This window comes from Onychostoma macrolepis, chromosome 07 (genome assembly GCF_012432095.1).
Source record: "Onychostoma macrolepis isolate SWU-2019 chromosome 07, ASM1243209v1, whole genome shotgun sequence".
Lineage (NCBI taxonomy): Eukaryota > Metazoa > Chordata > Actinopteri > Cypriniformes > Cyprinidae > Onychostoma > Onychostoma macrolepis.
The window spans coordinates 45,547,944-45,570,864 of record NC_081161.1 but is presented as its reverse complement, the minus strand read 5'-3'; the positions used below and the strand labels follow the sequence as shown (position 1 = coordinate 45,570,864).

General features: G+C 36.9%; 1 protein-coding gene across 1 annotated transcript; it reads left to right on the top strand.

Moving 5' to 3' along the window:
* Window positions 1–4,822: 4,822 nt before the first annotated feature.
* Window positions 4,823–14,704, top strand: LOC131544675 (uncharacterized). Its single transcript, XM_058783056.1, has 9 exons — window positions 4,823–4,897; window positions 10,116–10,217; window positions 10,517–10,552; window positions 10,720–10,981; window positions 11,843–11,988; window positions 13,507–13,798; window positions 13,901–14,040; window positions 14,411–14,497; window positions 14,573–14,704. Exons 1-8 carry the CDS (start codon window positions 4,849–4,851, stop codon window positions 14,455–14,457), a joined length of 1,074 nt encoding a protein of 357 aa, XP_058639039.1. The 5' UTR covers window positions 4,823–4,848; the 3' UTR covers window positions 14,458–14,497; window positions 14,573–14,704.
* Window positions 14,705–22,921: the final 8,217 nt, after the last annotated feature.

Below are 22,921 nucleotides of genomic sequence, written 5' to 3'. Positions count from 1 at the left end.
CCACTGGATACTGTTGCTGATCATCGACCTTCGCTTGCCCTAGGATTACTCTTTGTCTTGTCCCTGCCATACCTGTTTGCCATTGTTTTGACCCTGCCTGTACGACCATGTCTCTGCCTAAATAAAGCTTGCACATGGATCCGCACGACTCACGTCTCGTCAGCCATGTTACAGATGGCAGAATTCAAATTGTTTTGGGGGAATTATGAAATTAATTAGAAAATATGTAAGGGATAATCAACGGCTAGCTGTGCATTAAACGATCTGAATGCAGGACGTGGAGGGGAAGAACCGCCCGACGCGCAGCGGAGTGCATTCAGATCGTTTAATGCACAGCTAGCCGTTGATTATTCCGTTTATGTCATGGTCATTTGCCAGCATTCACATATTAAAGATGTTAATAATATTTGTGCTGTAATATTTGACCGGAACGATAAAAATGACGGTTATTTTCGTCTGTATTACTATTCAACTGTAACTGTATGTTACTATGGTTACCAATGCTTATAGGAAGCGCATTAATATAGAACGTGATCAAACTGGCCTGGAACTACCTGTGCGGTTCAACGAATTTAATCAACACCTGCCAGCCAATCAGAATCCAGTATTCAGACAGACCATGGCATAGCTCCCAACCTGTCCTCCAACCAATACGCCCGTATAGGTCATTTGTCCAAATCCCTGAAATACGACCCATCAGAGCGTATGCTACAATTGCGCCCCTATCGGCAACAGGACATTTTCACTTTTATCTGCGTCATAGTTCGGGTTTCGTGTAGCTCGGTTGGTAGAGCATTGCGTTATATGACGATATGTAATTACGTGATCATGCGATCAAGGGTTCGATCCCAGAGAACGCACGCGCTCATAAAATGTGCACTAAAAATCATGATTTTGCATGATTCCTGTAAGGGGTAGGTTTAGGGGTAGGGTTAGGTGTGGTTATTCGTACGAATTAGCCACCTAGTAAAATATGTACGAATACTGTGAGATCGGTGTAAAAAGTCCACATATTGCATTTAAATAAACACGCATTTTGATTGGTAATGACAGTCATACGTCATTTCATGACGACAGACGCAACACGAGACTGTCATTATTTTTACGCATGCTAGAGGGCGCTTAACTTTAAAACGTAAATATAGGTCGTAATAAGGGCTTGCACAAACGACCTATAGGGTCGTTTTTTGTTGGAGGACAGCGGTATGTTCTTATTTTTACCAGCTTCTGCGAGCGTGTATGGCGTCTGGCTTCAGAACCTCACTGTGACTTCAGGTAAGATTTGTATTTAATTAACCTTATTTGTCTGTACCAGTCGTGTTTTTGACACATGCATTGGCAGAAAAAAATTAAATAAAATGAGTTAACATTAACATTCTTTTATTTGCAACATGAAGTATATTTATTTCTGATTTCCTGAACAATTTGGCTTCATTGTAATGAGGTTAATGATCTTTGAAAAACCATGATTATGAACATACAATTACTTTGTCTTGAGATGATCAGCAAACTGTGGTAGTGTTGGTTGATTGGTGTCTATATTTGTTCAAGCTTGACAACCTTATGACTTTATTTTCTAATATATATATTTCTCATTACAGATAAGAACAAAGATTAAATTGTAAGAAGGGTTGCTTATAAAAGCATACAGTACATCTGAAACTGCTGAGACTGGTAAGGTTTTTGACTATATTTCCGACCAGGTAAATTGTTCTGTCATTCTTAAATAGAAAACAAATCATCAATCATCATTTGCCTTTTTTGTGTGTGTGCGTGTGAGAAATATTAACATTTGTTGTTTTTCAGATCAGCTGCTATAGAAGACAAACTGAAATCTGAGTGCAGAGACAAGCAAAGGAATAGTAAGTATATTTTAATGTCATATCTCCTCTGTTATAGAGATTTTTGAATCAGGCCTAATGGAGGGTGATTCGGTCAATCTTGGAAGAAAAACGTTAGCAATGTGTCCATTCCAGGTGGCTAATTTGTGCTTCTTTTCAGTCATTCATGTAAAAATCTGTTATCTAATTTTGTTTCTGTTTTGTTTTTTTTCTAAAGCTGCAAGACACTACTGACTAGGCTGTGCCCAGGTCTCCGGAACCTGCGACGACGCTCAACTCCATCGGCCCTTAGTCTGCGGCTTCGGATCCACCAGCTCTGTCTCCATCGGTCGGCAGCCACACCATCTACATCTTGGCTCCTCCCTCCTTCGACTCCGCCGTGTGTTGTCAGCACTGGGATGCTCTGGGTCTGTGCCATGTGCCAAACACCATCTAAGCCGCCAGGGCATCACCGTCATCCTCTCATCACCATCCCTACACCACCTCCTCGTCCACCTCCAAAACCCCTCCATCCCTCCCTATTCTGTTGCTTGAACTTTATCATCTTCAGTCTTTGCACACACATCTATTCACTTTAAATGTTTTTTTTTTCTTCAGAAAATTGCATTGTTATTTTTATTTATTCATTGATGTAAAATTCTTTACTTTTCAGTAATACAGGTATAACTGAAATGTTCTACAAATGGATAAGATGGCTCTTCCATAGCATTTCAGTCTTTTTTTCATTTGTTTTTTGTATAATGTTTTAAAATGTACTTGAGTATGTTTGTAGTAATAATTTTTAATACATTTAATAGTATGTTTTTTTTTTGTTTTTCACCAAAGTATATATGCTGCTGTACTTTTTTTAATGTACTTCATGAATATTTGTAATGTACACAATATATAATACAATAAAGTTTTCTAAATATCAAAGTGTACGTGTGTGTATATATTGAAAAATATAATACTAATAAATATAATATAATATACTATTAGTGTAATGCTAATGCATTTCTAATAAGCTGAAATACAATTGACATGTACTTGAAGCACATTAAAACAATGCTTCAAATATACTCTACCTGTAGTTCATGAAGTATTAAAAGTACATTTTAAATGTATTTTTAAAAATACACTTAAATTGCACTAAATATACTTAAAGTGGTTCCAATTTAACACAATTTCAATATATTAAATATATTACAAATAGATTAAAATTGAACTTAAGCATATCTTGAAATACACTTAATATACTTAAAGTTGTTTCAAAATAATACATTTAATATGCAATTAGTACAGTATAATATAAATATATTAAGTGTGTCTGAAAAAGCACAATTTAAATATATTTCTTTTTCACCTGGGGCATCACTGCATCCTCATTGAAAAAGTTTTTTTTATTTTTAAAACAGGTCTATTAATTTATTCAATTAATTATAGGCCTATAATTATTATTATTAACACTGCAGGCATCAATGAAAATTCAGAGCAGCTTTATTTCATGCACCGATTTTCAAAAACATCCTGTTTAACGCGAAATACGTTTTGTCTCATGTTTTTCACTTGACGAGCCACAAGAGAAATATTAAGGGAATAATTTAAGACAGTTATATACCGTTATCAGCATATGTTAAATTAGATTCGTCTCTCGTTGCCTCGGAGAGAATATGCGCCGTAACTGCAGCGTTAACCGTCAGTATTTTACTTTCACTTTCTCTACAGTGACGTTCACCGTCTTGCGCAAACTTTGCCCGTTGCTTGACCCCTCCCTCATATTATTAATTGTTTATAGGCCACATATTAGGCACCTTTTTTAGTTTTTTAATATTTATTTTTCAATGTTAATGACACCACAGTTAATAAACAGGAAAATCTTTTGGAAATCCTTGGTGGGGCTGTGCCGGGGCTAAGCAAGTTTCTGATGGGGCTATAGCCCCGTCAAGCCCCGCCCTGGCGCCGCCACTGTTTGTTAATAGTTAGATTTGGGCCATAAAATAAAGTGTGACCGGAATAACATTAAAAGTATCATATATTAACCATTATAAAAAACAAGATCAACCGCCAATCATCACGCGTGTAGCCAGCGTTCTGCGGCTGCATGAGAGGACATAATAATAAACATTATCAGCAGGTGGCAGTATCTCTATATTTGTCATTTGATCAAACACACACACACACACACACACACACACACACACACACTATTATTAATTTGTTTAATAAAACACTATCTACTTACTGACAGAGACATGGGCTTGCAAAAATGTACTCACCAGCTCCATACAAAATCTTCACAGCTGATCCAGAATCCTGTTTTGCATACAGTATTATTCTCCAAGGAGTCCAAGGATCGTTTTCGGGTCCTCTCTGTCAGATGAGTTCACATGACAGTGTTCTCAGGTTACATATTTCAAAGTTCTGTCACTTTTTATGAGTTTGATCTTAAAACTAGCTGACAGTTTTATGACCATATTATTTCACACAATATAGGAAATTTTACTTCACAATAACAATATCACAATATATCTTATATATCACATGTATAAGATCAAAGTAGCAAATTACAAACAATAGGCAGGGGCGGATCTACCAGGGTGGCACGGGGTGGCAGTAAGAAAAAGCTGTGCCACCCCACCTGCCACCCCAGAATGATCACAGAATAAAATATAAATGTAAGCAGTGTTTCATGTGCTACTTTTCAGCCGCGGCGATGACAGCGCGCGATGGTGCACGCGCACGCAGCGCGCCCAGTGTAGTCGGCTTCATTAACAAATGACTCTTATGAACCGGTTCTTTTTGAGTCAAAAACACAAAGCGCAGCCCATTCACTAACGAATTGTTTTTTACATTTGTGCGTGAATCAGATACTGCTTCTCGGTTTATTCAGAAGTCCTCTGAGAAATCTAATCCCGTCTGGATATGTCTGAGATTCATCCCGTAATTGTTTGCTGATCGATTCTCCGACCGCTCGCGCCACTTTCATCAGATATAGAGGCCTTTCTGCCATATCGGACGAAACAATAACATGAAATCAGTAAGAAGATGCCGATCACACAAACTAATAGCAGAGTTAGGTAAGAATCTTGTATTGCCGTTTTCTCGATTGTTAATTTAATATAACTGATTTTAGTTGGCACATTTTCCCAAACCATTAATTCAGTTCTCAAAACAAAGACACACTTCTCAAAAAGTTTAACAATGAGTATCAAACATTAGGCAGCAAAACTGATGACACCAATCAACTGAGAGAGGAGAGAGCTGAACGAATAATATACATGGGTTTTATACTTACACATTCAGTATAATTACAGTACAGTACCAGTACATTAGATGATGGAAATTTCACTCTTCTATATGTACAGTAAGCTAAACTGCTATAGTACTGTACACTGTAATGAAATTTGACCAAATGTGCAGAGGATACTGAATTTACTTTTCTTTATTTCATTTTGTACTGTACTGTATTGTGGTGCATACCAAGTTCATATACAATTCTTTGGTATTTGAACTTTTCTAGTGTTTTTCATCTACTGCAAGACTACTTTAGTAGTAAAATGAAAATAATCTGTTCCCAAAAGTTAATTGCTGAATTATTATTATTATCTGTAATTTAATTTATGTTGTATACTGTAATAGACATTGAGCTGCAAAAATAATTCCTGAATCCTAATAAGAGTTTTTGTTAAGTGTTATTGATCTCATGAGTGTTCACTGGGCAGGAAAGTCATCTGTCTATTTAAATTGTAAGCATTTAAGAATACCTGTAATAACTAGATTGAAAAGTTTGAAAGACAATTTTATGCTGGCTTGTCTTAAAGTCTTGTTTAAGAAACCTAAATAGTTTGGTCAGTTAGATGTTCTAGATCAGGGGTCACCAAGTTCGGTCCTGGAGGGCTGGTGTCCTGCAGAGTTTAGCTCCAACTCTAATCAAACACACCTGAAGCAGCTAATCAAGCTCTTACTAGATATACTTGAAACTTCCAGGTAGGTGTGTTGAGGCAAGTTGGAGCTAAACTCTGCAGGACACCGGCCCTCAGAATCGAACTTGGTGACCCATGTTCTAGATGTTTGCTAAAGTGTTGCTAGGATATTCTGGGTGGTTGCTAGGCTTTTGCTATGCAGTTGCTGGGGTGTTGCTAGACTTTTGATAGTGTGTTCTGGGTGATTACAGACATCCCCACCTCTGGTAATAACAGAATGTCTTCTTTAATGATACAAGCTCAGAAACATTTATAACCTCTTGAAGTTTTTCATATTGCGTATTGACTTGGTGCCATGATGGATATTGAAATGTTGTTATTTATTTTTCATTTTAAACAGTATTACTTTAATGCAATATTTGTGAACACAATTGTGCACGTCAGACAATAAATCCCCAAAAACTATGCATGCTTGCTTTGGTTTTGCCACCCCTCATAGACACCATGCCACCCCTTTGCTACCCTAAAAATTATTTTCTAGATCCGCCCCTGACAATAAGATTAATTCAATAGAACAAAGACAAGTTAAATACATTTTGCGATTAGTATTTTGTTGTTTGATTAAAATTATGACCGACTGCAGGTAACGTTACGCTAAATTATACTGCTGTCACTTTAAGAACAAAAAGCACAGATCCAGTACACTGACACGTCACCGGGTTTCCACCTGCATGTTCATCTTGACTCCAGACATTAGCGACTGTGTTTAAAGGGATAATCCACCCCAAAATGAAAATTTTGTCAATATTCACTTACCTCCATGTCGTTCCAAACCCGTGAAAGCTTCGTTTGTCCACGGAACACAATTTAAGATATTTTGGATGAAAACCGGGAGGTTTGTGACTGTCCCATTGACTACCAAGTAAATTACATGGTTAAGGCCCAGAAAAGTATGGTCAAAATAGTCCATCTGCCATCAGTGGTTCAATCTGAACTTTATGAAGCGACAAGAATACTTTTTGTACGCAAAGAAAATAAAAATAACAACATTTATTCACCAATTCGTCTCCTCTCTGTCTCTTTGTGTCAGTAAGTTTCTCTGCTCCAAAACTTCAAATTTTTAATCAAAGCTTTTTATTTACATTTATGTCCACTAAGGTGTTGCACAGACATTTGACGCAGCATGAGAACGGTTTGAATATTCATGATAATCTGAACTTTCACTTTCTATTACTGTGAATGTGCAGCTAAGGGAAAGAGCAGGAATGGTGAAAAAAGGTGGGAGGGGGCCTTTTGAAGTCATAATCTGTCCCTGCATTTATGGGTCTTTTTGTTCGCTCAGGCAGCCATGTAGCCGCTGTAGCCGGTTTATGCTCATTCTCCTTCGTTTGAAGTGTGGTCCTGAAAAATCTTCATTTGAAGGGCTATCTTCTCCTTACCCCAATCCCACCAACTAAAACAAAACCGAGACACCCCTACCACTTCACGTGAATGTACAAAACAGAGGGGTGGGGGAAAGGGGAAGGGGTAGAAAAGGGATTGGGCCATAACTTGTAGTGACTGACAGGGAACCATACCAAAGTCTCTTTAAAGTCCATGTAAAGATAATTCTGAGAATTGTTTCTAAACACATTACAAATGTTAGAAATGTATTGCTGAAACACATTACAAAGGCAAGTCATGTCACTCAGTGTCATGAATCTGGTCTGCACTCCCGGTCACTCACCACTAGAGGTCACCCGCTCACCACATGGACTTTCACACCACACATCACATGGACTCCAATTCCCATCATCCCACTCTGATCACAGCTGTCACCAATATCTCATTGCACCAATCACATGCACACCTGATCACACAGCATCACCAATCACACACACTATTTCACCCTGGACATTCTCTCCCCAGTTGCCGAGTATTGTATGCATTTTCGCTGCTCTACGAAGTCCCGTTAGTTTTCCTTGCCTTGCCTAGCCTAGCCTAGCCTAGCCTAGCCTAGCCTTGCCTTGCCTTTGTTTTCCCGTGTTTGATTCTCGCCCGTGTTCCCTGGATTATCTCTCTGCCTTGCCCACTGGATTCTGTTCGCCGATCGTCGACCTTAGCTTGCCCTAGGATTACTCTTTGTTTCGTCTCTGCCATACCTGTTTGCCATTGTTTGACCCTGCCTGTACGACCACGTCTCTGCCTAATAAAGTCTGCGAATGGATCCATACGTCTCACGTCTCGTCAGCCCCGTAACACTCAGCAGCCATCTTTGAAACGCCTCTCGGGCATGCAAGTGCAGCTCCTATCTCTTTGAATGAGGAAACATCAAATTCTCCAAAACTGTTCACTAAGCTTACGATTCAATTTCATATTTGAAATCACCAAAGAAATCTGACAACTGTATCATTAATAGCGTTATAAAAAGCTTATTTCTCAGGCTAGATCAACCAGTGCGCATGCACTGACTGTTTCTATAGCAACCGGGACTTCTAACGGCAGCTGCAGTGACATGCTGACTTTACTGATTAGCGATTGGCTCTTTCATTCAGAAGGCGTGGCTTCCTGCGATTGAGCGGCCATATTGAGCGTTGCATTTTTCCCCATTCAAAACTATAGGAGTGACACTTCTTGGGTATTCTATAGTCTTTGACCATACTAACTATGGTGCTTTTGGGAAACGAATGGATGGTATTTTGAAGGAAATTTATGACGCAAGATTGACAGGTTGTGTGACACTTTCTCATGCTCAAAAATTAACAAAATATCAAACATGTAAATGCACCATGAGCTCAATTTTGAGTGTCATGGCAAAGGCTGTGAATACTTCTTTACATGTGTTTTTTTTTTTTTTTTTTAATACATTTGCAAAAATTTCAAACAAACTTCTTTCACGTTGTGATTATGGGGTATTGTTTGTAGAATGTTGAGGAAAATAATGAACGTAAGCCATTTTGGAATAAAGCTGTAACATAACAAAATGTGGAAAAAGTGAATAATAATAATAATAATTCCCATTATTATTAATAGTGAAGTTAATAGTTAATAGTATTAATATTGAAGCGCTGTGAAAACTTTACAGATGCACTGTAAATTTTGTAATTACTTATAAAGTAACACGTTGAATTAAACATTTAATTTATCTCCATCAACTGTCATTTTCTGAGCTTCTTTCCACAAAAAAAAAAGAAAAAGGGAAAAAAAGACAACATTATTTGCATAGGCAAAAGAACTGTACGCCTAGTCAATCGAACTGCATAACCAAGTGTATCGGGGACAAGAAAAACACTAATCAGACATTTGTAAGCAACTAAGACTTGTGGCAGATTATAGATTATAAGTTTTAAAATGAAAAATAAATAATGATGATCTGTTTCTTTTCAAACCACGCACATCCTCACATGTTTGTGCTTTTCTGAATAAACAATTTGTGAACATTTACATTTACATTCATGGTTTTGGAAGATGCTTAAGCAAACGACTTACTTGCTGTGAATAAGAAAAACAAATGAGCAGCAGCAGATGTAGATGCATACTGCAAAGATTTACTGCATTGCTATATAAACATCTAATGTGAATATTCAAATTTTAAAGATATCTTTGTGTCTTTTAGAAAACAGATCCTCTCATCGGACCAGATGCAGGACAGTGTTTGCATGCTGTCAGGTAGCTCTGACAGGCAGCCTCCATGCATAAAACAACAAAATGCAAATCTGTGTTGATATTGAGAAGATGGGAAAGAAAATACAAATTAAAAAATGGCAGGTGCAGCACACAAGATGGAAACAATATGCAGTTTGCCAGATAAAGACTGGGAAGTGTCATACGAACCACTTCTGTGGCACCGTTATGTTTTGTTGTTATTTTGGAGCTTGACAGCTTCAGGTCTCTTTCACTTAAAATAACTCATCCTTGGTGTTTCAATGGAAGAAAGTCACACAGGTTAGAATTACATGGAATAACAACAGAGTTCAAGTAAAATTTGATGCCACTGAATTAGAATACAAAAGTGAATACAAACCTTAATGCACCAATCCAATTTGCTGGCTTTTGCTATTGTTGTTTAACTTAATATTCAATGTAAGCATGTCAACATGAAATTCATTCTTTGACTCGCTTTAGATAAAAGAGTCTGCCAAAGAGATAAATGCACAATTTCAATATTGACATTTTGATATCATTAATCACTAAACTGAAGTTACAAATTATAATTTTCAGTGAAAATGTGTTCGCTTGTTTTGTTGCTAAAATATGTTTAAGAAAAATACTTATTATTATTATTATTGTTATTTGTAAACAATTTTTTTCCAGCTCCAATCAGAAAGAAAAGTGGGAGGAGAACTAGGATCACGTGACTCTGATGTAACTTGAACTAATATATTTCTCCCAGGAACAACTTTCATTCAAACCTCCTCAAACAAAAGCAGAAAGAATCACGAATCGCCTGAAATGAACATGAACGTTTTCTACAAGAGTCTGTTGTTTTTACTGGGTGAGTGAAACATACAATCTGTCGCATATCTTAATGACCTACAGTCTGTTTTCAGCTTCATCTTTCAGACAGAAAGTTAAATTATAATTGAATGTGAAATTTTTTAACAAAATACTTTTACTTGAGAAGCTAAATTATGTAGTGTACATTAATGCATGATTTTAGAGATTATAATGGATTTTACCCAACTGGCAAATATTTTTAAAAAATAAATCCTACAAAATATGCTTACACTCATATAAGAACAATCCTTTTAAGTTGCTAAATACTGAGCATCATTCTGTGTTTCTCATGTCAAGGCTTTTTCTCAGTTCAGACGAAGGCGGGGACAGAAGGTGAGATTTTGTGGATTAAACACTATTACATCTTTTATTAGTGAGTTTGTGCTGCTGTGAAATATTTTCAGACACATGATGAAAACCCATGAACTTAAAAAGCCCAGCAGGGCTATAATATAAATAATTGTAATTGTAAATAAGGTTTTCTCTTGAACGTATTTAAGTGAACGTAGCAGGATGGGGAACAGCCGATCAGTCGACAACATATACAACCTGTTATGCTCAAAAAGCTCTGGATAGGTTGAGATCCACCTGTAGTCGTACAGTCACACAGAGTGACCCGTGGTGGAAACTGGATCTGATGAAGACGTACAGCGTGAACAGAGTGACCATCACTAACAGTCTCCAGGACTGCTGTTACAGATGGATAAACGGGGCAGAGATTCGGATTGGAAACCATTCTTCAGATGTTTTCAGGAACCCACTGTGAGTCTCTCTGATGTATTCTTATACAGATTCTGGCCAGTTGGTCAGTATCTTCATACACATGTGTGTGTGTGTGTGTACTGACTATTTGCATGTGTTTAGACTGTTAATATTGGTATTTGCAGTTCAGTAAGTGAGTCAAATGTTGATTCAGTGAAGGATTGAACTTATACAAGTCACTTGTTCCTGAATCAGACTTAGACTTGTGTATTTTTACCTAAAAAGAAGCAGATCATAAGAGTAATTTGTTTGTTCTATGTTTATTGCAATACAAAGACTTTCACACTATTATTTCATGGTACACTGCTTTTTTAGGCTGTAAACTCACCTTCTCAGATCAGGTAAAACAATTTTGGCCTGGCGATGATCGGTGGAGGAAACACTGGATTAGTTACCTAACGATCAGACGGTTGATGTTATATCTTTCTAAAACTGCAGCTCGTGTCACACAGGCAATACGCTTAGCAATTCGCCTCCAGTGATCAGATTACCGCCACCTACAATCAAATAAAACACGAAACATTGTCCTGCATAGAACGTTCATAACAATACAAAATCGATGAGACCATTTCTTTCTGAAACGTCACAAGGATGAAGGATAAAAGGATAAAAACAGCAAAACTTTATTTTCTGTGACAAATAATTGCACATTTGCTTAATAATAATAAAAATAAATAAAAATCGTGTAAAACATATGTTACAAAAGTTTGAGGAAATATCAAATTATAAAATATACATTGTGTTATAAAAGAAAGAGTTAATCATATTAAATGCATTCAGGGATAAGAGAAGAAAATACAAGTCACACCAGTAATGAGGAACAAAGTCACAGGAGTGTCTCACTCTTTTGTCTTTCTCCAGATGTGCTGTAGTTTCTACTATCCCAGCAGGAGCTACCTACAGCTACTTGTGTCGTGGGATGGAGGGACGTTATGTTTCTGTGAATATTCCTGGAACTTCAAAGATTCTTACTCTCTGTAAAATGGGAGTCTATGTGATTTTTCCAGGTGATGCATACCTACTTAACTTGGTCTAAACTCTTTCCATGCAAATTTGACTTAAAAAAAAATAATAATTTCAATAAAGTGTTTTTTTTTTTTTTTTTTTATGTAGTTCTATGCCTAGTTCTAGTCAAGATCAGGTCCAAAGACTTTAGGTATACCCAGACGTTGCTCTCATATTATTCATGCCCATTCAAATCGGATATTTGAGCCAAGTGGATTTTGAATGCAGCTTCCAAAAGACAAAAATAGCAGAATAATATTTTTTTCATATTTGATACAATTGCACAGAGACAGACGCGTGCTTACAGCACTGCACATTATAACCAATCACACACAATTCTGTTGAGCTTATGAATGCAATGACCAATCAGAGGCGTTCAGATGAGTCATCGCTGAAACAGCACACACTCACTGACTGAATTCTGCTCTCTGGCGAATTCTCTCATTAGAAACGTCAAAGTGCAGATGTGCGTATGATGTAAACAAGAGATTAATTTCACAGTGTAAACAGCTTCAGTGATTATAATGAGAGTTTTTGAGAGTGCTTCAACTCTGGCTAGACTGAAGTCAGTGATAATATTCTTTGATAATGTACATGTTCTTTGCTCTCTTTCCTAAAATGAAATTGTTATTATTAGTAACAATGTTTTTATTAAATTTATGTTAAATGCAGTAAGTCAGTCGTTTTCAAATATTTTATGACATTGCATCCATATCTGGCACTTAAGTAAAAAAAAACAGGTTTTATGCATAGTTAATAGATTACACTAACATTAAGCTATACTTTGCCTATTAAAGATCAACTAACATGATCTATAAATGTGCAAAATGCATTTACTTACACATATTTGAGAATCGAGATATTTCATGATACAGTTAACACTTTTGGAAATATTTTGAATAAAAAATAATAATATAAATATATAAGTAAATATATATATATATATATATATATATATATATATATATATATATATTAGGGGTGGCACGGTACACGTACCGAACCGTCCGGTTCACGGGCACATTCAAATGGATGTGATCATCCTGATTCCTTTGGAGTGGGGACTCTGGAGTGAACAGGGCACGTGCGAGCCATTATTTCATCGTTTGAAATGCACTTTGGCATTTCCTCATTATCTGCAGCTGGGATGTTCCCATGACAACGCAGCATGGTGTGCGTCAGCAGATGTCGCTGTTTTAATGTCATGATGTCTTTTTATTGTTGTTAGCATAACTGTTGCAAATTAACATACATTTTATATTTTAAAACGTTGTAAAGTATGTATGTAATAAAACCAATAAGCCTACATCAGTTATATATCACTATCCCCCTTCAAAGATAATAAAAGATACCCCTGGGAAACGCTACAAATACAGCCGTCAAGTGAAAAGATATTCCTTAAAAATGGCTTTGTCAAGACTCAAACCAGTTCAGATCTGATAGATATGCATTCCTAAGAAAACCTCCTCAAAAACATTCAAAGTGTATAAAATAAGCTGACTAAAGCCATTTCTTGACAGTATATCTTGCAGGTAATTTGGCTACAGGAAGAACTGCCACACAGTCGTCAACCTATGGCTACTGGTTTGCTCAACAAGCCATTGACTTCAATCCTGGTTTCACAAATTCATGGTCAGCATGTTCTTCAACCGATGCTCAGACTAACCCGTGGTGGAGGGTGGATCTCGGTTCTGTGTACCGAGTTAATAGAGTCGTCATCACAAACAGACTAGACTGCTGTCCAGAGCGAATAAACGGAGCACAGATTCACATCGGAAACTCTCTGGAGAACAACGGCAACAACAATCCCATGTGAGACCCTCTTTCAGTGACTTAATATTGATAAATAATCCCTGAAAACACACATGAAGAAAGACTAGAAGTCTAAATGAGGTTTTCTCCGTCTCTCTTTAGATGTGCTGTGATTTCTAGCATTCCAGCTGGTGTTTCCTCCAACTACACATGTAACGATATGGAGGGTCAATACGTGAATCTGATCATTCCTGGAGATTCAAAGTATCTTACTCTGTGTGAGGTGCAGGTGTATGGAGAAGGTGCGATCAAACAAGCCACAAGTGTTGAAATTTGGCTATTTATAGTTTTTCAACGTGAAACTTCAATAGTTGCATGCTCTCAGCTGTCAATAATTTACTGCATAAAGCACATTTGTGTTTGACTACTGCAGGTGAACCTGTATTTAATGTCATCTAGGTATTTTAGTTTGTTTTACTTTGTGTAGTTTTGTTCATGCTTTTTGAGGATCACTACACAACCTCTCACTGCATCCATTTAATCGTGACAGATGCATTTGCAACAAATTTCTGCAGTTATTGTAGACTTTTTAGTTATTTTATGTTTTTTATTATTTGCATTTAGCATGTTCTTTTCTCTTCTATGCATGTTCATGCTCGTGTGCCCTTTTAGGTCCTTTTTTGCCAGAAGACTCTTGTGAAGATGAACCTGAAGTTTGAGTCTGTCTGAACCTGAGATGAGATCCAGCTCCTGTCACAGGTGAGAGAGGGAAACATACAGAAATCTGAAATCAAATCACATTGGTAGTAGTTTTAAGAGATCTGATAATTTCAGATTCAGTCTGTTCTGGTGGAACGAGGGATTTCTGACGTGAAGAAAGAGATGATGATGATGACGATGATCGTGAAACCTAAACTCTCTTCAGATCAGTTTTGATGTTCTTCATTTACATGCTGGAATTTTTTCTGTTCCTCAATGTATATCACAATAAAGTTATATGTAAAATTGAAACTACTGATTCCTGATTGTTGCTTTGAAGCCATTTGTATTGTATAAAGTGCAAGTACTTGACTATGTGGAGGCAGTGTTATTTAAGTGATATTTTTATATTTTTATTAATATTTATATTAATATTAATTTTAAAGTTTTATTTCAGTTAACATCATTATTCATTTGTTTTACTGCAGTTTACTGTTATAATTTACTTAATTTTGTTTTCAGCAATTGCGTAGTCATTAGTATTAAGAAAAAAATAACAAAAATATCCATTTAAAAAGGTGCTGCCTCACGTAACTTTATAAAGTGTCAGAGGACTGCTAAGTGCTGAAATGTTTTAGCTATTCACATATGTAAGGGTGGTTTCCTACAGTGGTTCAGGCTGGAGGATTGCCGAATGACTAAAGAAACGTTATCAGCACGATGGTATAAAACCATATATTTCTAGTCTATTGCCACCCACTGGTACTTATACCAACGCCGGAAATAAGCGCAGTTAGAATAGCTAAATATGTGGGAGAGCGTTTCTATTGAGTGACCATATTGTATTGCAGTAGGTAGTACGTCAAAGTTAATGTTGAATCAAGACTAGTTAGCACATCATTTATAATTAAAATGGTTTAATAACAGCATTTTGTTATGGTTACACTTGAATTTGTTACAAAATAGATGAAGGATGGTAAAACAAGATTTAATCACCCTCAGGGCATCCTAGGCATGTCTGACATTCATCTTTCAGACAAACACATTCGGAGTTATATTCAACATTGTCCTGTCTGTTCCAATCTGTATAATTGCAGTAAATGGTGCCCCTGTTTCTGAATCCGAAAAAAAAAGTATGTATCCAACACAAAACTACTCACTTCAGAAGGCCTTTATTAACACCCCGGAGCCGTGTGGAGTAGTTTTATGATGGGTGCATACTTTTTCGAATACAGAAACAGGGGCACTGTTCACTGCAATTATACATATTGGAACAGACAGCACAATGTGGAATATAAAGAGGGAGAGAAAGCGGAGAAAAGAGGCAGCAAAGAGAAAGAGACAGAGCAACAGTTGCAATCTTCTTTTATCCCTTCCTTGACCATGTGACTAAAAACCAATTCAAACGGACCAATCAGCAGATTACAGCTCCACCCACTGTACAAAAGGTGTGACAATTAGCAGACCCACGATGTATACACACCTTGGCCTACAGGCCTTGATCAACATCAGCACCCCTGTGCCTTCAGGAATGCCAGATGGCCCTTTTGTTACTCAAGATATGTTTGGGACAGGAAAGCAGAAGTCTTTGATAACTTCACTCCTTGCACATATAATACACATACTGATAAAAAAAAAAAAATGTATAGCCTGAATGCACTGTAAGTCGCTTTGGATAAAAGCGTCTGCTAAATGCATAAATGTAAATGTAAATATAATGTTGTTTGGAATGATAATATTTCTAACCACTAGATGTCAGCAGCAACATCTTTACTGATGCTATGAAAAACAAGCAAGTTTAACAACATTTCTATTAATGATAAAATATTACGTGGTACACTGTAAAATATATGATCAGTCAACATGTTTTATAATTTTATTACTTTAACTCATAATTGACCAATTTCACTCAATTTTAAGTTATATGAGATACAACTAGACAATATTAAAAAGGTCTTTTAACAAATAAAAGTATCTGCATGCATTCTGGTTTGGGTGGTTGAACAGTTTGCAGCTTTGTCTGGTTAGAATAGGGATGCAGTGGCGGACTGGCCATCTGGAGCACCGGTGTTGTGCCCATTTTCGACTCCATGCCAAATTATTACCCCCTCTCGTTGTAATTGCTACCTGATTGCCTAATCCTAACCCCTCCCCCACTCCTAACCCTAAACCTACCAATACTAGGGGGGTAGTAATCTGGCAGGGGTCAGAATTCAGGAGTTTTCCCGGTGGGCCGCTGTGCAATGTGAGACGGCCCATTTCGTAAATATATTTAAAGAATAAATTTTAGTAAATGTACTTAGCCTATATCCCTCCATTGGCCCAGACGAATGGCCCACTTGAGTCAAACATTCAAATTAATTTAACGCGCTCTGGCTCAGTGCATGGACAATTCGTCACAAAGTACATAGAAACATTAACGTAGCAGTTTTCAGCAGACATGAGATAAGAGTGAATATTTGTGAATCTATCCAGGCTTTCTTCTGTAATTTCACATAACTAAGAAAATGTAAAAAACAAACATAAAATATCATACTCAAACTTACTCTATAACATTGTAAATTACATGCATTATTTTATATAGGCTACACACTGGCAGTCAAATTTCTGAAATAATTAAGACGTTTTATTTTATTTTTATTTTTTTGAAAGAAGGCTGAATTTATTTGATTAAAAAAAATAATAATAATATTAAATATTACATTTAAAATAGTGGTTTTCTATTAAATATATTTTAAAATGTAATTTATTTCTGTGATTAAAACTGAATTTCCTTCAGTTCCTTCAGAAATCACTCTAATATGCTGATTTGATTTCACATTATTTGTGATTAATTATTGTCACACCCCATTGGACTTTTGTTTTCATCCCTCATGTGTTCACTGACCCTGTTTCTGTCTCTCTTTCATTAGTTAATTCCTGTGTGCCCTTATTTGGTCATGTTCTCATCATTAGTTAACCTCCCTTCACCTGTGTCTAGTTTGTCACCCTCATTACCCAGTGTATATTAGTTGGCCTCTTGTTGTTTTCCTTTGTCTGGTAACGCGCACACACAATAATAATGCAGATATGCAATAATAACACAATGTACAGAATATACATATAAGCATCTCACAACAAGGAATATCACAGAAATATTCGCAAATGTACTGAATCGAGCAGGTAATACAGGCGGGGCTATGCTAACCGGCTACTACTTAATCAACACTCGAATAACAGCCGATCATTCAACAATAGCAGAAAATATAGACAGCGATCACTTAATTCTCATGCAAGCACACTGTAACCCAGTATAAACTCAAAGTCAACGTCTTTACAGTAACACTGAACTAACTAGTTATGTACAATGTAGCATAACAAGTACACACACACATTGTATGTCACATTTCCTGAAGCCTTGTGTTCCAAGTTGTAGATAATAATGTTTGTAATTTAACAAATTTAGTTTTAGACCACTCCCAAGTCCACATGCAACTTAATGGATATTTCTGGACGGAGTGTCATGAGGAGGCAAAGTCCTCTCTCTGCTTGTTTACTTCAGTCAAAGCAAATTCATGTTTCAGTTTCATTGTGATGTTTACACACATTTGAATCTGCTCTTTTTCATACAGGGTCCACAGTTAACACTCACCAAGAGCCAGATGTTGTGACGAGTTCGTTTTGTAATGAATCACACATCAGCTAACTAAGTTTAAAAGCCAATCTGGAGAGATACAAAAACTGACGTCAAAGAATCATAAATCGGTGAATAAAAGAGGAAGCGGAAAGAGTAATGACAGGAAATAGAGGAAAATGGTGACGTGGTGAGTTGAAGTGAGTGCTGCTACCAATAAAGCCACAAGCCGCACCAAGATGGTGCCAAGGAAAGTTGTATTGTGAGAGACGTTTTCTTTTGTGCACAATTTAGCTTTAGGTTTCTCAAAATTATTCTCGTAGGTGCTGAACGACCTTGTTATTTATGCCTTGCTAAATCAGACTAAAAAAAGATAATTATCATCCACCCTCCTAGGGATTTTGTGATTATATCGATGAAAATCTTAGTCTAAATAATCGTGATCGTTGATGAGATACTTTCTCAGAAAGAAAAATTAAGTCAAGCGTTGGAAACTCGAGGGAGAATCTACAGAAACCCACACCGGTGGAAACTGACAGGGACAGCATTAAATCGAACCATGGCTATGTGAAACAATTCACCGACAGCTCAGCAAAAAAAAAAAAAAAAAAAAAGGAAATAAGAGTGGAAACACCTGAAACAGTCTTTAACAACACCCTGCAGCTGCAGTCAACATGGAGAAACACAACAGTCATTTCAAGAGAAAATGTCTGTTGAGACTGCTGTGAAAGAAATTAAAGAACAAGTGAGTGGCATAAACGATAGATTGGATACGGCAGAGGAAAAATTATCAATGATAAATGCGGAGAATAAGATGATACGAAACAGGGTGAATGAATTTGAATCCTATCAAAGACGCTGGAATTTGAAAATATCTGGAATTCCGGAACACGACGACGAGAATGTCAAGATGACTGTAATTGTTCTTCTATCATGCATCTTGTGGATACTCTGCAAAACTTGGATGTTGCTCACTGTTTGGGTCCCAGACAGAAAAAGGGTTTCGGTTCCTCACAACCACGCCATATCATTGTGCAATTCTTGGCGTGCATGACACGTGACCGCATTCGGATCGACGCCAAAAACTCTGAGGTTCTCAAACAAAAGAACATTAAAATCACTGAGGATCTGACACAAGATGTGAACGATGCAAGAGCCAAGTTATGGCCACTGGTGGAAGAAGCCAGACGACAGAAGAAGATCGCTGGATTCAAAGAGCCCTTTGCCATCATAGATTGTAGAAGAATTTCAGTAGAGGACCTGATTTAAGGTGATGATCAGTCATTTCTTGTAAAAATGTTCATCTGTAAACTTTACTAAAGGATATATGCAGTTTGTTCTGTGAATGTTTAACTTTACTATTTGTTTCACTTTAGTTGTTTAGTGTGTTGTACAGTAAAATTAAGGATTAAAAAGTAAATGAGGGGGAAAGTTAATAATGGTATATTTACGCACCATCTATCTAAAACTCCTGGAGGTCCTGATGGCTTGCCATTTGAATTTAATAGAACTTTTTGGAAAGCTCTAAGAAATTTGATTTTCACTGTATTTGAAGACTGTTTAAGTTCTGATGAATTAATAGAATCTATGAAACAAGGTCTTATTAGACTTTTGCCAAAACCAAGAATAGATAATCGTTACATTAACAATTTCCAGCCTATCACTCTCCTAAATTCTGATTGCAGATTGTTAACTTCTCTATTTGCAAAAAGATTAAAACCCTGTCTGCAATCGGGTTTTATTAAAGGTAGACATAGTTCTAATAATATATACGTCTTGTATCGGATATGATGGACTATTCTGATCTTATTGAAGAAGGTGCCATTATTTTGTTCCTAGACTTCTATAAGGCACTTGACTCTATTGAGCATGAATTTATATATACAGCCTTAGATAAATTTTTATTTGGGTTAAAATGTAAAAATATTCTCAGAACTATATATAAAGGTATACACCTCACAAATGTATTGTATGGAATAATCAATATATTCTGTATAAAAAAAATAAAATTAAAAAACAAGTCAATGGAAAATAATAGGATAATTATTTGAGGATAATTAAGGGCATATCGCCTAAGCTTCTTCAGTTTATTAAATCATACCTACAGTACTCTAAAGGAAGAAATTCCCCGTTTAATGATATGTGGCATTGCTATTTGTATATATTGTATACAGGCTGCTATTTGTTAGATAAATAAATGCAGTAATGTGCATATCAGAAGAACATTACACTCAATGAGCAGTATTGCCCCTAAAGCATTCATGGACACAGATTTATCCTTCCTTATCTTTGTGTAACATATGGTCTGTTCATAATAATTTTGAAATAAGGTCAAAGAAATTCATACTAAAGTCCTTCACATTTTTTTTTTTTTAAATCTAAGTTTATGGATATTCATCAAGAAAGCTGTTTTTGTGGATCTGCAAATTAAATAAGTGCTTTATTTGTTCTTTAGATGTCCCTTCATGGTATAATTTTGGACAGAGATTTCAATTTTGATTTAATAACCTCACTGATATTATGGAAGAAATGGTCCTGTTTTTGTTTTGTAATGCTGGCTCTGCTCTTTTAAATAATGCTGTTAAAATGCTTGCTTGGAAAAGGTCATATTCTCAAGTCTAAAGTTACAGCTGCTAAACCACATTTTATTGTATTTTGCTCTGTTTTGCTGATTCCCGGTGTAAATTAAAAAGAAACAAACAAAACAACAACAACAAAAAATTTTGAGATGATGAGGTTCTTCTTCTATTCCCCCACTTGAGTCAATATGAAAAGTAGAAAAAAAACAAAAAACAATTATTTATATATATATATATATATATATATATATATATATATATATATATATATATTTTTTTTTTTTAATTATTATTATTAGCCAGTTATTTTGTCTATTTATTATTATTATTTCTGTATTTATGTTTTTGTTTAATTTAGGCCTATTGATACTTTAAATCCCTCGTAGCAGGTTTTTTTTTGTTCTTACACTGTTAAATCCGATTGTCATTGTAAGTTACTTTTGAAAAAAACAATCGAGCCGCCGCCGAGTGAGTCACGTTCAGTTGAATCGGATGCATGTGAGGATTAATAACGCCAAAAAAGGAATTACTTGCTGCACTATCGGTTCTTCCTGGTGCAAACTGCAGAGCGTGTCCTGTTCGTCGAGCAGACTGTGAAGCTTGTGGGAATGATAGTCTCTCATGTGACCTGAGTAAATCAAATCAAACTATCAGCTGTCGAAAACATCTCATGTCTCATAATGCCGAGTTCACGATTTTCAGAGTAATCGGATCACTGTTGTTTTCACACTGCACGACTATCTGGGGTAGCATTCAGTCGCTGCTGTGTTCACATTGCACGATAGATCGGCGACAGTAAGTGCATATTTCCAAAATATTTCATGCATATTCAGCTTACAGGATATTCATCTTAGCAAAAGACAAAGAAAGCATGTGTGGCATTTCTCAATCATCATCCTGTTTGAGAATTAAATCAGAATCAGAATTAGAATGAGCTTTATTGGCCAGGCATGTTTACACATATACGAGGAATTTGTAATAGTGACAGAAGCTCCACAGTGCAACAGAAAGACAGCAACAGGACAGGACACAGATAATAAAAGAATAATATACAATATACAAATAGACAATGTACAAAATAGCAAAAACACAACATATAATATAGACAATTATGTGTGTACAGCTCTAATATGTGCAAATTTGAAATGGAAAAAATAATATATGTGTGGTGAATAAATAATGTATAATAGTGTTGTGTGTTCCACGTTTAATGTCCAGTGTTCATGAGATGGATTGTTTGAGGGAAGAAACTGTTCCTGTGCTGGTTGTTCTGGTACTCAGAGCTCTGTAGCGTCGACCAGACGGCAACAGTTCAAAGAGTGAGTTGGGAGGGTTGTACCAATGATTCGCTCAGCAGTCCGGACTACCCTCCGTAGTCTTCTGAGGTCAGATTTGGTAGCTGGGCCGAACCAGACAGTTATTGAAGTACAGAGGACGGATTCAATGATGGCGGAGTAAAACTGTTTCAGCAGCTCCTGTGGCAGGTTGAACTTCCTCAGCTGGCCAAGACAGTACAGGCTCTGCTGGGCCTTTTTCGCAATGTAGTCTATGTGATTGTCCCACTTCAGGTCCTGAGAGATGGTGGTGCCCAAGAATCTGAATGACTCCACTGCAGTCACAGTGCTGTTCATGATGGTGAGTGGGGGGAGAGCAGGGGGGTTTCTCCTGAAGTCCACGATCATCTCCACAGTTTTGAGCGTGTTGAGCTCCAGGTTGTTAAGACTGCACCAAACAGCCAGCTCCTTAACCTCCTGTCTGTAAGCAGACTCGTCACCGTCCTGGATGAGGCCGATGAGTGTGGTGTCGTCTGCAAACTTCAGGAGCTTGACAGAGGGGTCTTCAGATGTGCAGTCGCTGGTGTACAGGGAGAAGAGCAGTGGGGAGAGAACAGAACCCTGAGGAACACCAGTACTGATCGTACGGGTGCTGGATGATCATTTTCCCAGCCTCACTAGCTGCTGCCTGTCTGTCAGGAAGCTGGTGATCCACTGACAGACGGAGGTGGGGACGGAGAGCTGAGTTAGTTTATTCTGAAGGGTGTTCGGGATGATGGTGTTAAAGGCGGAGCTGAATCCTCACATAAGTCCCTGGTCTGTCGAGATGCTGCAGGATGAAGTGCAGTCCCATATTGACTGTATCATCTACAGACCTGTTTGCTCTGTAGGCAAACTGCAGGGGGTCTAGTAAGGGTCCAGTGGAGGCCTTCAGATAAGCCAAAACCAGTCTTTCAAATGATTTCATGACCACAGACGTTAGAGCCACAGGTCTGTAGTCATTAAGTCCAGTAATTTT